The sequence below is a fragment of the Stegostoma tigrinum genome, chromosome 10 (assembly GCF_030684315.1).
Source record: "Stegostoma tigrinum isolate sSteTig4 chromosome 10, sSteTig4.hap1, whole genome shotgun sequence".
NCBI lineage: Eukaryota > Metazoa > Chordata > Chondrichthyes > Orectolobiformes > Stegostomatidae > Stegostoma > Stegostoma tigrinum.
Window position 1 is genome coordinate 65472838 of NC_081363.1, and position 13995 is coordinate 65486832.

General features: G+C 37.9%; 1 protein-coding gene across 3 annotated transcripts in view; it reads left to right on the top strand.

The window, feature by feature from the left end:
- The window catches only part of cdin1 (CDAN1 interacting nuclease 1), a 149371-nt gene that overhangs the window by 68587 nt on the left and 66789 nt on the right, over window positions 1–13995 (top strand). For all 3 annotated transcript variants that reach the window (XM_048537501.2, XM_048537502.1, XM_059649209.1), the window contains 3 exons: window positions 2075–2154; window positions 2554–2603; window positions 8191–8258. In XM_048537501.2, coding sequence (XP_048393458.1) covers window positions 2075–2154; window positions 2554–2603; window positions 8191–8258 — 198 coding nt within the window. The remainder of the gene's footprint in view (window positions 1–2074; window positions 2155–2553; window positions 2604–8190; window positions 8259–13995) is intronic.

The window sequence follows — 13995 nt, forward strand, 5'->3', positions numbered from 1 at the left end:
TTTGCTTCTGCTCTTCCTTATTTCATTCATGGGATGAGGAGCACTGGCCAGGCAGCATTTATTACCCATCCCTAATTGCCCAGAGGGCAGTTAAGAGTCACCACATTGCTGTGGGTCTGGAATCACATGTAGGCCAGACCAGGTAAGGATGGCAGTTTCCTTCCCTAAAGGACATTAATGAACCAGATGGGTTTTTCCCAACAGTTGACAATGGTCATCATTAGATACTTAATTTCGAATATTTATTGAATTCAAATTTCGCCATCTGCCATGGCAGGATTCGAACCTGGGTCCCCAGAACATTATCTGGGTCTCTGGATTAACATCCAGTGATAATACCACTAGGTCATTGCCTCCACCGGTTGCTAAACCTGTTGAATATTTCCACTATTCCCTGACTTTATTCTGGAGTTTCAGCATTCAATGATTTCACTCTTGTTTTGGAGGAAAAACTACAGCCTAGGATGTAATGCATGAGAATTTTTAGCGGAGGTCTTTTTTTGAATAAATATTTTGAACTTTTTTCTGAACAAGTGACATCATTTAACTAGCAAAAGTTAACAAAGTTTAACACACTCTTTCAATAGTTTGCATCCATGTAAAAATTCATTTGCCTTTTTGATCCCTTTCTGCAGTAATTTTTTAAATGCTCTTCACTATCCCTCGAAATTACTCACTTTCTCAAAAGGGGAAAAGATCTGACTGAGCCAATATTCTTTTAACTGAGACACTGACCTGAGATTCAGCTTGCCTCACTCACTGGTGCACTCCCGGCTGGACTATTAGGGAAAGATGATAAAGTTCTACCAGTGTTCTCTCTAACAACAGCACGAAAAACTTATTCGTTGATTAATTTTCAGTTTGTTGGAACTTGCTGTGCCCAAGTAGCCTGCCATAATGACCATATTACAACATATCTATATTTCAAAAAAGTAATTTATTAGATGAAAATGACCTTGAGATGAGATGTTCTAATAGATGCAAATACTTCCTTAAACTCCAGCAAAATTACATTTTATATCTCTTGATTTTGCAATGCATTTAATATCCCTTTTGTGAATGAAGCCATATATCAAGACTAAAGTACTTGGAGATAACTAATATTGGCTCGTGCTATCTGAAAATGATGTGTGGACAGGTGCATATATGTGAAATATGTAATGTTAAAGTTCAGGCAGCTGTTTGAAACCAATGAAAGTTTAGGATCTCATTCAAATTCTGTGTTTGGTAATAACCTGGATGCCATTGGCTTCGCCATTTGAATTCTTTCAAGTCATCAATTTTTTAAAAATAATTTGGAGAGTAATGGCACAATATGTGACAAAACTGACCATTCATCTCTTCAATCTGGAGATAATCAGTCTAGTTTGACATCCGTTAAATGTTTCAAATGAAATGAGAGTGGTCAGTTTCAATCTAGTTTCCATTGAAGCAGGCTACCTAGATGTGTAGCTGGTACCCACAGAGCAGATGGTGAAGAGTAGGGAAGTATATGTGAAGTTGGACTTTATTTGTATTGCCAGGGCAATAGTAGAGATCATACTGTATTACATTTTTAAGAAGCAAAAACCAAATTGTTTTATTAGATATTCAACAATCGCAATGCAGCTGAAAGTTGTGTTTAAATCTAAATGCTTGTTTAAAAAATGCATACTAAAATCAAGAGAAAACTGCCTATTGTATAGAAGTTGTGAAGAAAATTCTGAAACTCAGGCAAACCTTTCTAATATCTTTCCTATTTTCCACAAAAAGATTTTAAGAAAATAAAAACAGTTTATTCAATGAGCCGTACCAGTTTGTAAATAATTCTCGAGATTTGTATTTTCAATTGGATTTGATTTGCTGGTGTTGGCCTGAGTTGATGCCTTTCAGGGTATATCCCTGCAGGATTATTACATGTTCACTTAGCTTTGCTCTATGAAAACTAGTTAAATAAAATTGATTTAATGAGTTCAAAAAGCTGAGAGGCATTGTAACCTATTCATTCTGTGTGCAATGCAAGATAAATTCACTACTTTATCTGTAATCTGAAATAGAACAGCACAATATATTAACTTTTTTTATCCCTATCTAGCGAGCAAACCTGTCATAAATGGCATGTTAAGGGACCCATCTCAGATTCCTGACAGGGTTCTAGCTAATCAAGTCTATCAGGTACTGTATTAATCACAGTTATCTTTTCTAGTGACATTTCGTGTTAAATAGCGGTTCACACACTCACAGCTAAAGTAAAAGACTTTATACTTCATTTAATTACTGTCACTGTAAACCTTCATACAGATCAGAGTTCACAGCAAAGCCTATAAACTATTTGCGTATAAAAGCTTTTTTTTCCTTTTAATAGTTTGCTTTATTGTTCATACAAGCTAGGCACGTTGTATTTTTTACATTTTAAAATTGAACAGTCCTTGACAGTCTTTTGAACCATACTCGGGAACCGTAAATTGTAATTGCAATTCTTGGAATACTGTTTGCCATAATAGTTATCTGATTTACCACTGGATTATCTGACTACATTTTTAATGCAGTTTTTCATCTCTTATTTGCTTGCAGTGTACGGTGAACGACTCCTGTTATGGACCATTGGTAGACTGCATCAAACAGTATCTTTTTCCATAAAATTTAGGACTGAAATTGACGAGCTATGACTCTGTAGATGAGATGTGTCTAGCTTAACTTGACATCAAGTTCTGCTTCACATAACATGTGTTTCATACCCTATCCATGTATTTTCAATCAACAAGGGTCACAGCAAATCTTATTCCTTCTCAGCTACAGAAATTCAGTGTGGACAGCATGATATTTTTGTAAGACGGAAAGAATTGTAGAATTCACTACTATAAGCCTTTAACTAAATTGTAGCTGTACTATTTACAGCATTTTTCAGACCTGTCTTTAAGAAAAACTTAGATTGCTTGTATGCTTACGCAACTCTGCAAGACATTTGATTTGACTTTCATTTGAGTGTCCAATATAAATTCCCATTAGCATACTTTTATATTGTAGTATGAGTTTTAAAAATAATTGTCCTGATTTTATTTAACCCCGTATCTCCTGAGGTTTCAGCATTGACTCAATGATGGCATTCAGCTCCAATCAGAAGGTAATATTTTCCATACTCAACTCAGTATTTTGAATACAATCTAGGTTGACATTTCAGTTCAGGGTTAAGGGAGGGCCACGCTGTCAGATAAGATGTCAAACAGAAGTTCTGTCTCTTTTCTTTAGAGAAGCTAGGGAGATCCCCAGTCTTATTGCAAACATTTTACAGTAGAGCAAAAAAAAACTTTGCTGTTTGACTGCTGCATTTCTCTATATCACAGTGGTGACTATTCCATAAGATATTTCATTCAATGTGATGTACTTTAAGGGATCTTAAGAGTTTGAAAGGCTTTGGAGAAATCCATTTTTTTAATTCCCTGAGTTGATAGAGTACTGACTGATTTTTGTTTACAAAAAAGAAAATTCCAGAAATGAACAACTTGGATTCCTCATAAACACATCCAATATGAAGAATCATGCTTGAATTGGAGTGTGGAAATAAACATGATGGGCAGTGATATAAAGAATGAATGGATGGATGTTTCAGAGGGGTTGCCTGAAGGTTTGAGTGTAAAGATATGCTTTAAAAAAAATCTTAATTATGAAGTTTACACGGAGTTGAAGGAAGCAGGTCCAAAGAATCAGACTTAGCCAACTAGAATCTGTGCCACACTGATTGGGCAAAAAGCTTGAATTATTAGCTCCTTGTTGATATTTGAGGCTGCAAGAGATTATTAATGTCAGATAGACAAGACTATTGATGAAGATGTGATATAGTGATGAAGATGAGTGCATAATTTTAATGTAGAACATTGTAAACAGGAAAATGGCAAATGATAGATAAGCAAGAGCTATTGTAGCACACCGTATAGGGAGCTAGGTTAATAGGGGATAGAAGGGCATGTTAGATAAATCTAGCCTAAAGGAATATTGATAAAAATCTCATTAGACTAATGTATAATATGTGTTCAGAAGGTAAACAGCTTTGTGAATTCTATGCCAGTTTTTTCTGTTCATTCAAGGGGTGTGGGTGTCACTGGCTAGGCCAGCATTTACTGACCATCCCTCATGGCCCTTGAGAAGGTGGTGGTGATCTACCTTCTTGAACCACAACATTCCATTTTGTGTAGTTAGATCCACAATGGCTTGGGCAGGAAATTCCGGGATTTTGACCCAGTGATACTGAATGTACAGCAGTATATGCCCAAGTCTGGGTAGCAAGTGGTTTGGAGGGAATCTTGCAAATGGTGGTATTCTCTTGTATCTTCTGCGCTTGCCTTTCCAAATGGAAGTGGAAGTTGTGGGTTTGAAAGGAACTTCTGGTGAATTTCTGCAATGCATCTTGTGGATTGTGCACATTGCTGCTACAGCGATGGAGTGAGTGAATGTTTGGGGATTTTGTGCCAATCAAGCAGGCTGTTTTGTCCTGGGATGGTTTCAAGCTTCTTAAGTGTGATTGGAGCTGCACTCATCTAGGCAAGTGGGGAGTATTCCATCAGATTCCTGGCTTGTGCCTTGTAGATGGTGGACAGGCTTTGGGGAATAAAGGGTTGAATTACTCACTGCAGGATTTGTAGCCTCTGTACTTACATGGCGAGTCCAGTTCAGTTTCTGGTCAATGGCAACCCCCAAGAAGTTGATAAAGGGGAATTCCTTGGTGGTGATGTCATTGAATGGTAAGGTTGATGGGCGTTTATTGGCATTTATAAAGTGTGACTGTTACTTGCCACTTGTTCCCCCAAGTGATTATAGAATTCCAGTAATTCTATTATCTATGCATTAAATTTGTCATTTAACTAATTTAACAATTTGTTTGAGATTTTACTTGTCAATACTATTGCACTTCACAAAACTTCAAATTCTTGGGTTTTATTGGCAAGTTTCTTTTTACACAAAGGTCAGGGTTGCACTGATACTTTTCCTCGGCGTGGTATACTTTATTGCAGTTGTAGTCTTTATGAACCCATGTGGCTCTTTTAGCCCTATGTCCATATGCCTTAGCCACTCACTTGTAACTTGAATGTAAACTATTTTAAGGTTTTCTTATTGAACCATTTTATATGGAATATTTTAGGCATCACTGAGATCACAGTAACAGTGTCTTACTAGAATTTTTTTGTCAGTTCAAGTAACAGCTGTTCATGTTTTGCTCCTGATTCTGACCTTTCTCTGATGGGGTGATTATTCCTTCCTTCCCATGTCATTGAATTGAGAGGGTTGAGCAGTTTTTTCATTCAGAGGGATCTGACGATCTGAGACACACATCAATAAACATCAGTGTAAGTACAAACTAACTGATTTTATTTATTCTGTTACTTTTATTGTATAAAGCACATTTGTGGGAATAATTCTTTGTTTGACCTCCAAGCAAAGGAATGCTGAAATAAGATATTTTGATGTTGTGCATCAGTACAACAGCGTAAAGTGATCTTTGTTGATTGATAGGTTGGGAATGGTTTACTTGATCCTGTCTAGTGGTGTTGATAACACCCCCAGCTAAAGTCATTTTGTGATAGCAACGTGTCTCTTCCTCATCAGTTACTGACAGTTACAGCTTAAAAAAAACACCCTGATGAGCATTTAATAACCAGAACACATCAATACATTGTTACTTTCATCTGGCACACTGATTACCAGTTGCATTTACTCAGCTCACCTCTATGGCATGCCTAAAATCCCCACAATACGGTAGATCATTCATGTGGATTAGTATGCTGAATTTGATTTGATGTTGATGTTCAACATTGAAGAAGAAACGCTTTATGCAAAATCTTATATGATTCTGTGCTGTGTTCATGTTTATGCTAATATTTGGCCCTCTGCTATCAGGTCACTTTAAAGATCAGAAATTGTGTTAATACTGTTGATGTTTTATCTTTATTTTGACCAGTTCTTTTTTTAATGAGGCAGATCATGAGTACTGGTAACATTATAGAGGAAGGCAAAACAACATAGCAATTATGTGAGGAAATTGAATTTGTATAACACAGCTAAAGCCTCACAATTTAATAAAAATGCTATCAACTCAGTTATGAACTTAATCTCATTTTTGTCTATTATCAATAAACTTTCAACTACTATCCTGACGGCATTTTCAGAATTCACTGTTTTCATAATTGATTAATATATAATCTGAAATGAAAGGGATGATGAAATTGATTATAATCCTTTTCATGTTACAAGTACATAATGTCTCTTTAAATGCAGCTGCCATCACAATGATCCTTTTAATTTTGCATACAACAGTTTGTTTCATTTATGATAACTAGCAGAAGGTCGTATGTCTTTTCCATGCTTCTTCTTAATTTTATTTCTGAAACTTTTGAGTTTAAAAAACGTCTGGACTTTTTTTTCTTATTTAAAGCATACTTTGTTCATGAGCTATTTCAATCACTAAGAAATAAAAGTACCAGCTCATTTGTTTCACAAGTAGTTTTAATAATTTGGGGAAAGGAAATGCCACTTGATGAGGTAACAATACAAGTGAGTTATGAAATTAACATTGCGATTTCTATTGGAAGAGCTCCCATTGACATTAGAGTAAACAAAATGAACAGTTGAACAATTTTACAGCCCACTCCTGGAAGTGTATATAATGCATATATTATGAACAAAAGCAGTTGTTAAGAATCAGTATTCTTTATACAGGGTCTAGGCCTGAAACGTCAGCTTTCCTGTTCCTAAGATGCTGCTTGGCCTGTTGTGTTCATCCAGCTCTACACCTTGTTATCTTGGATTCTCCAACATCTGCAGTTCCTATTATCTCTTCTCTATACATATTTCTTTTAAAATTTAAGAAAATGTTTACTTATAAAACTGATATTTGAATAAATTAGTTCATAAAGACAAATTAATCTGTTTAAAATTGAGAATTCTACAGCTTTAATGGGAAGATGATTTTTAAAAAATCAATTTCAAGTTAGATTTTGCAAAGATAATACTTTGAGAAGGACTGTATATTGATTTGAAATGTAGTTATTTAAGTATTTGAGAAGTAGCAATGACAAAATGATGTTGACTTCGGCCTAAATGCTAGGAGATGAATTTTCCAAAAATATCAGGTTATTTCTGGAAAGTTGCTGAGAATGTTTTACAGGTGTGTTTTTTTTCCCCTTGTAGACCATGTATCAATGATGCCGCAATGATTTAGTGGCATCAGCCACTATTTACTCAAGTACCTAAGATATTTTTGTACATATTTATTTAGTTTGGTCTTTTCCTCTTTTCCCTCCCTGATATGTCTCTCACTTGAAGGCAATGACTTATGATCGGACATGGTTTTTGTAGGCGCTGACAGTTAACTGCTACCTTGCCCAAATGGCATTCTTTAGCTGAACCTGAATGAGAGAGTGCCAGTGAGCAATTCAGCAATGCAATTGTTACTGGCAAGTCTGATCACTTTTACACTCAAATTCATACACTTGCTGTAAAAGCCATGAGACAAAATCTTAACTCATATTTATGTAGCATCTTATTAAATCTCTTGGTAATGTTTCAAACTCCTTTACAAAGAATTACCTTGTGCTGTTGCTGTAGTTATATGATATTCAGAGCATAAGTCAGAAATTGTTTCCCCAGCCAATATAATCCATTTAGCCTTAAGCCTTATATGAAATCATGATAGTGGCCTATCAAATAACCTGGTTGAGATTGACTAATAGTCCAGCAAGCTAAAATTTGGACCATTCGAACCAGCTTCACCATTTGAAGACATTGCACACTGATTCATGCAAATTTTACTTCCTTGTTGCTCTTTAATAGTTTAATTTATACATCGACCTGTTGCTATTAATCTTTGCAAGAGTTTAAACCATAGTTTGAAATAATTCTTTTAGTTTAGTATAACATATTTGTTGAATAGGTTATCTTGATATTTTAAATTCTAATGAAGGTAACGTTGAACAAATTATGTAGCCTTAGCATGTGATCTAATAAGCAATATTATTGAAATTAATCTTTCCCATGTAACAAAACATTAACTTGCCTTAATTAGCCCAAATGCTCCATATGAACTGTCCAAGGATTTATATCAGCATTGATTATCTTATTGTTTATCCAGTGCAGTGCGTAGTTAAAAATACTGAAAGCAATATTTTCTGACCAACCATTATTCCAACATACATCCCTTCCTTAACCAGCTACCTATAGTGCAATTGGACAGGAGCATGAAATTCTGCTTCGTGAAAAGTTGCAAAGAAAAAGACTGTCCTTTTTAGGTAAGAATTTGATCATCAACGATTTATTTCACAGCTGTTATTTGAAGGAGAAGTACAATATGTGCATTTTATCTGTAAGCCTGAAAGAAAAGCTGAGATGATTGATGCTGTGCATGTTATCTAATATTGATTTAGGACTAGACAGGAAATCGGATACCGAACGCTCTTCTATACAGTACATGTACAACCTTGTAATTAATATTTTATGGAATAAGTAGTTGGAAAATACCTTTTTAATATCCACTCCTGTAATACTTTTGCTAGCCTGAGATTATACGTATGATCTTTGCCTTTAGAGACTTAAAATGCAGCACAGGGAAATATGCTTAAGAGGTGGTTTACATATCAAAGAAAGGGAGTAGCAGGAAGCAGCCATTTAATGTGTAGAAAGTATTTCAGAAGGAAGATAAACTAAAGGTTATTTGTTCGATTCCTGGGATGGTGAATTGCTTAAAAACTTTTGCTGCTTGCATTTTTGCACTTACAGAAAATCATTTTCAGTCCTAGTAGCTATTGGAATTCTTTGACTAGATAATTAATTCTAGAAATTTATTTTCTCTTTCATTAGTATAGCCATTTGTGCTGTTGCTTTTAAGCACAAATATAAAGTATTTGAAGCAAAATTAAATTGCCTTCCATTGTAGAATTACAGTTTTTTCATCCCCCCCCCGCCCCCCCCCCCCCAACCAATCGTTGGTTATAAATTATCACAGCAAAACAGGGAGGGAAAGAAAATGTTAGTTGGTGTGTAACATCGAATAACCATTGAATTTCTTGTCTGACTTGGTACAGCACATTCCTGAAGTCCACCACATTACTCCTGCTTGATTGGTACAATTTGTTTTGATTGAACGAAGAGTATATATTTTCTGGGGTCATGACATATCACTGCCTATATTGTATTCACAGATATGTGTATCTTCTGAGGTTCAGTGCATTGGTGCAAATCCATTCATTTAGGTCCAACGACATTGAACTCTGAGCACTAATACTTAGCACAAAGATACTGGGTTATTGACCATTGGGAGTGGGGAATATTTGGACAGCATGTTGCCCTTTTGGGCATTTTGGTGAGTAGTAGTAATATGACAGAAGAGGATATTCAAAACGTATTTTCACATTTCAATAAATTGTGTGCCTGATTTTCGAAGAAGATTGGTGTTGTACTTCCACAATAGGAACTTGGGAACAGCAACTCCCTTTATCTATCTATTGCACTCTTCTTTTCTGTGCGTTGCTCACATAAGCAATTTATAAAGTAAAACTGAAAATACCAATGATTCAAGCCTTCTATTAGATTTTTAACTCAGAGACTGACACAATTTTATCCCTCATGTAGGTGAACAGGATGGACTTGTGTATTAGAAACCTCTTTAAAGCACTTAATAAAGCTAAATGAATTTTTTTTGTAAAATTTAACTGATTTTCCGAGTTATATTCATTTCTTCTCAAAAATGATGTGAATCAACAATTATGTATTCAGTTAGTCCCTGGTTCCTTTTTGGAAACTATGGATAAAAACAAATGAGTGATTTGTGTAGGTTTGTATGGGATTCATTTCCATGATCAACACTTTGCTTCTTGTTTATTCGTTTATAGCTTTTCCTACCTACTCATGTGTCACATATTCAATGTTTTGACCATGTTCCCTTGGGTAAAATTTGGAGCTGGGTTGCATTTAAGCAGTATGTTTTGAATTAAAGTTCTGCTTTGTTATTTCTGTAGTCACAAATTTAATGAAGAACGTATCTGTTAATAGTCCAGGTATTGAAAATTTGATTACTTAATGTTTTAAAACAATAATTGATTAATTATCTCATCTTTAGTTTTTTAAAGAATATCCACACTTTAGCATTATGATGGTCTTTTCACTTGACCCTCAATGAGATGAATCTTGAGATTTTACTGTGGTTAGAAGTTAGCAGTTGATTTTATTGACGGGTACGTTGGTGAGTTGTGGAATTATGAAGGATTCAGAGAGTTAGTGCAGGCATTTCCTGGAGTAACAGCAAACAAGGATGAAAGCATAGAAAAAGTCTATGTAATTGATTGTGCCAAACAATGTCCAGGTTCCAAACGAACCCATCTACAACATGGTCTGTTTTAATCCTATGCTGGCCAATATAGAATATTTCACCACTAATTCTGGGGGAGTTAGCACGTTTATTATTTTACTTCTTCAGGAAGAGCAATTTAAGGTTAATTGAAGCAATTAGTTTAGATTCCTATTTTTACTTTGTACATTTATTTGCTTTGTCTGTCAATAAACAATTCATATTTGGCCTGTTCTCACGAAAGTGATTTAAAATTGCCTATCAAAACTTAGAAGAGGTACATAATTGGACCTATAAGATGTAAGAGCAGAATTAGGCCATTTGGCCCATTGAGTCTGCTGCACTGTTTGATTGTGACTGATATGTTTCTCAACCCCCTTCTCCCGTGTTCTCCTAGTAATCCTTGATCCTCTTTCTAATAAAGAACCTATCTATTTCTTTTTTGAAAATACGCAATGACTTGGCCTCCACAGCCTTCTGCAGCGATGAGTTCCACAGATTCACCACCCTCTGACTGAAGAAATTCCTCCTCACCTCAATTCTAAAAGATTATCCTTTTGCTCTGAGGCCCTGTCTTGGCATTGCAGTCTCTCTCACTGGTGGAAATTCTTCTCCACTTCCACTCTATCTAGGTATCTCAGTACTCTCAAAATTTGAAGAGATCCCGCCCCCCCCCCCCACCAATATTTCTAACCTCTATCAAGTTCAAACTCAGAGTCCTCAACGACTCTTCGTATGACAAGCCCTTCATCCCTGGGATCATTCTTATAAACCTAATGTGGAACCCCTCCAATGCCAGCACATTTTGTGTCAGATACAGGGCCAAAATCTACTCATGACCAGAGCCACAGACTCAGCAGGACATCACTGCTCTTGTACTCTAGCTCTTTGAGCTTCAGATGTCTAAAGCTTTTCCCTATTTAGAAAATATGCTTCTCTTCCTCCTACCAAAGTACCTAACGTCACACTTGCCCACATTGTATTCCATTTGCCACTATGCTAGCCTGTCTGGATCCTTCCGCAGCCTCCCTACTTCCTCAACACTGCTTATCCTACCATGCATCTTTGTGTTGTCTGCACATGTAGCAACAATGCTCTCAGTTCCTTTGTTCAGATTGTTAATGTATAACTTGAATAGTTGTGGTCCCAATAGTGAGCCTTGCGGAACTCCACTAGTCACCACCCGCCATCCGGAAAAATATACTTTTTTTTTCCCCACTCTGCCTTGTTAGCCAGCCAGTCCTCCATCCATGCCAGTACCTTGCCCCTCACACCGTGGGCTCTTGTCTTGTTTAGCAGCCTCCTATGCTATACCTTGTCAAAGGACTTCTGGAAATCCAAATGGATCACATCTGCTAACTCTCCTATGTTTAACTTGCTCATTACCTCCTCAAAGAATTCTAACAGATTTGTTAGACATGACCTCCCCTAAACCAAACCATGCTGACTCAGCCCTTCAAGTACTGTGCAATCTCATCCTTAATATTGGACTCTAAAACTTACGTGTGACCAAGATCGGCCACCTTGCCTGTAATTTCCTGTCTTCTGCCTCCCCCACCTCTTAACAGGTGTGTGACATTAGCCATTTTCCAATCCTCTGGCACCCTCCCTGACTCCAGTGATTCCTGAAAGATCACTTGAATGCCTCCAGAATCTCCTCAGCTATCTCCTTCAGAATTCTGGAATGTAGTCCATCTGGATGATTTATCAGACCTTTCAGTTTGCATGCCACCTTCTTCTTAGTGTTGACCAATACACGATTGCCTCTCTCTTACATTTTATATAACTAAAGTAAAGGTCTTGCAATATTGCTTTTTTAGTTGTTCCCTGCCTTTTAAAGGCTTCCCAGTAATCTTTGTATGCTTTTTCTATTGCTTTTGTGCTGTCCTTGACTTCTCTTGTCAGCCATGTTTGCCTCATCTTCTTTCTTGGGATCAATTTCTGCTGTGCTCCTGAATTACCCTAGAAACTCCTGCCATCACTATTCCACTGTCTCCCTGCGAGGCTCCCCTTCTATTCAATTCTGACCAGCTCATCCCTCAAGTTCTTGTTGTTATGTTTACTGAATCGTGGTAATGTTGCATCTGATTTCACCTACTCCTTCTCAAACTGAAAGGTGAGTTCTATCATAGTATGGTTACTGACCCCTAGGGATTCTTTCACCTTAAGTTCCCTAATCAAGTCTGCCTCGTACATGTAACTAAATCCAGAATTGCCTGTTCCCTAATGGATTCCAGCACAAGCTGCTCCAAAAATATCTGATCGACATTCCACAAATTCCTTTTCTTGGGATCTGTTATCAACCTGATTTTCCTAGTCCACTTGCATATTGAAGTCCCCAAGAATGTTGTAGTGTTGCCTTCTTACATGCCTCTCCTATCTCCCTAATTTGTTTGCATCACAAACTGCGTACTGCTAAATGGCCTGTACATAACTCTCATAAGGGTCTTCTCACCCGCCTTCCTGCAAGGATACTATCCCCTATTTTCAAGTCCTTTGCCTCTGCCACATCTGCTCCCAAGATGAGGCGTTCCACTCCCGGACATGCCAGATGTCCTCGTTTTTCAAGGACCGCAATTTCCTTCCCCTGCACAGTAGTCGAAAACATCCTTGACCACATCCCTTGCGTTTTCTCTATCTCAGCCCTCGGACCCCCTCCTCGCAATAATAACAAAAACAGAATCCCCATTGTCTTCACGTATCACCCCATCAACCTCCAGATTCAACGCATCATTCTTCGCCACTTCCGCCATCTGCAATCTGACTCCACTACCAAGGATATATTTCCCTCCCCACCCTTATTTGCCTTCCGGAGGGACCGCTCTCTCCATGACTCCCCCATCTACTCCACGTTCCCCACTAGCCCCACCAGCCCTGGCATCTTACCCTGCAACCGCCACTACACTTCCCCCTCACCTCCATCCCAGGCCCCAAGAAAACCTTCCATGTTAAACAGATGTTCACTTGCACATTCACTAATGTGGTATATTGTATCTGCTGTTCCTGATGTGGCCTCCTGTACTTCGGGAAAACCAAGTGGAGGCTTGGAGACTGCTTTGTGGAGCACCTGCGCTTGGTTCGTGACAAACGACAACACCTGCCAGTTGCGAACCACTTCAACTTCCACTTCCACTCCCACTCCTTGGATGACATGTCCATCCAGGCCTTCCTCCAGCGTCACAATGATGCCACCTGAAAACTGAAGGAACAGCGCCTCATATTTTGCCTGGGAACCCTACAACCCAATGGCCTCAATGTGGACTTTACAAGTTTCAAAATCTCCCCAACCCAACTTCATCCCAAGACCAGACTCCCCCCACCCCCGACTTCTGTCCCTGTCTCCTCGATCTCTCCATCTTTTCTCCCACCTATCCACTGTTTCCACCTCACTGACCAACCTATCCCAACTCCCTACCTACACTCACCTCTACTAGCTTCATCCCCACCTCCTTGACCTGTCCATTTTCTCTCCACGATCTGCTCCACTGTCTACCTTCTATCACCACATCCCCCTCTTTCTACTTATTTCCCCTCTATTTCTGAAGAAGGGCCCAGACCCAGAACATCAGCTTTCCTACTCCTCTGATGCTGCCTGGCCTGCTGTGTTCATCCAGCTCCAAATCTGTTATCTCATAAGGCTCTTCTTCCCTTTGCAGTTCCTGCAATGTACCTGCACAGATTCT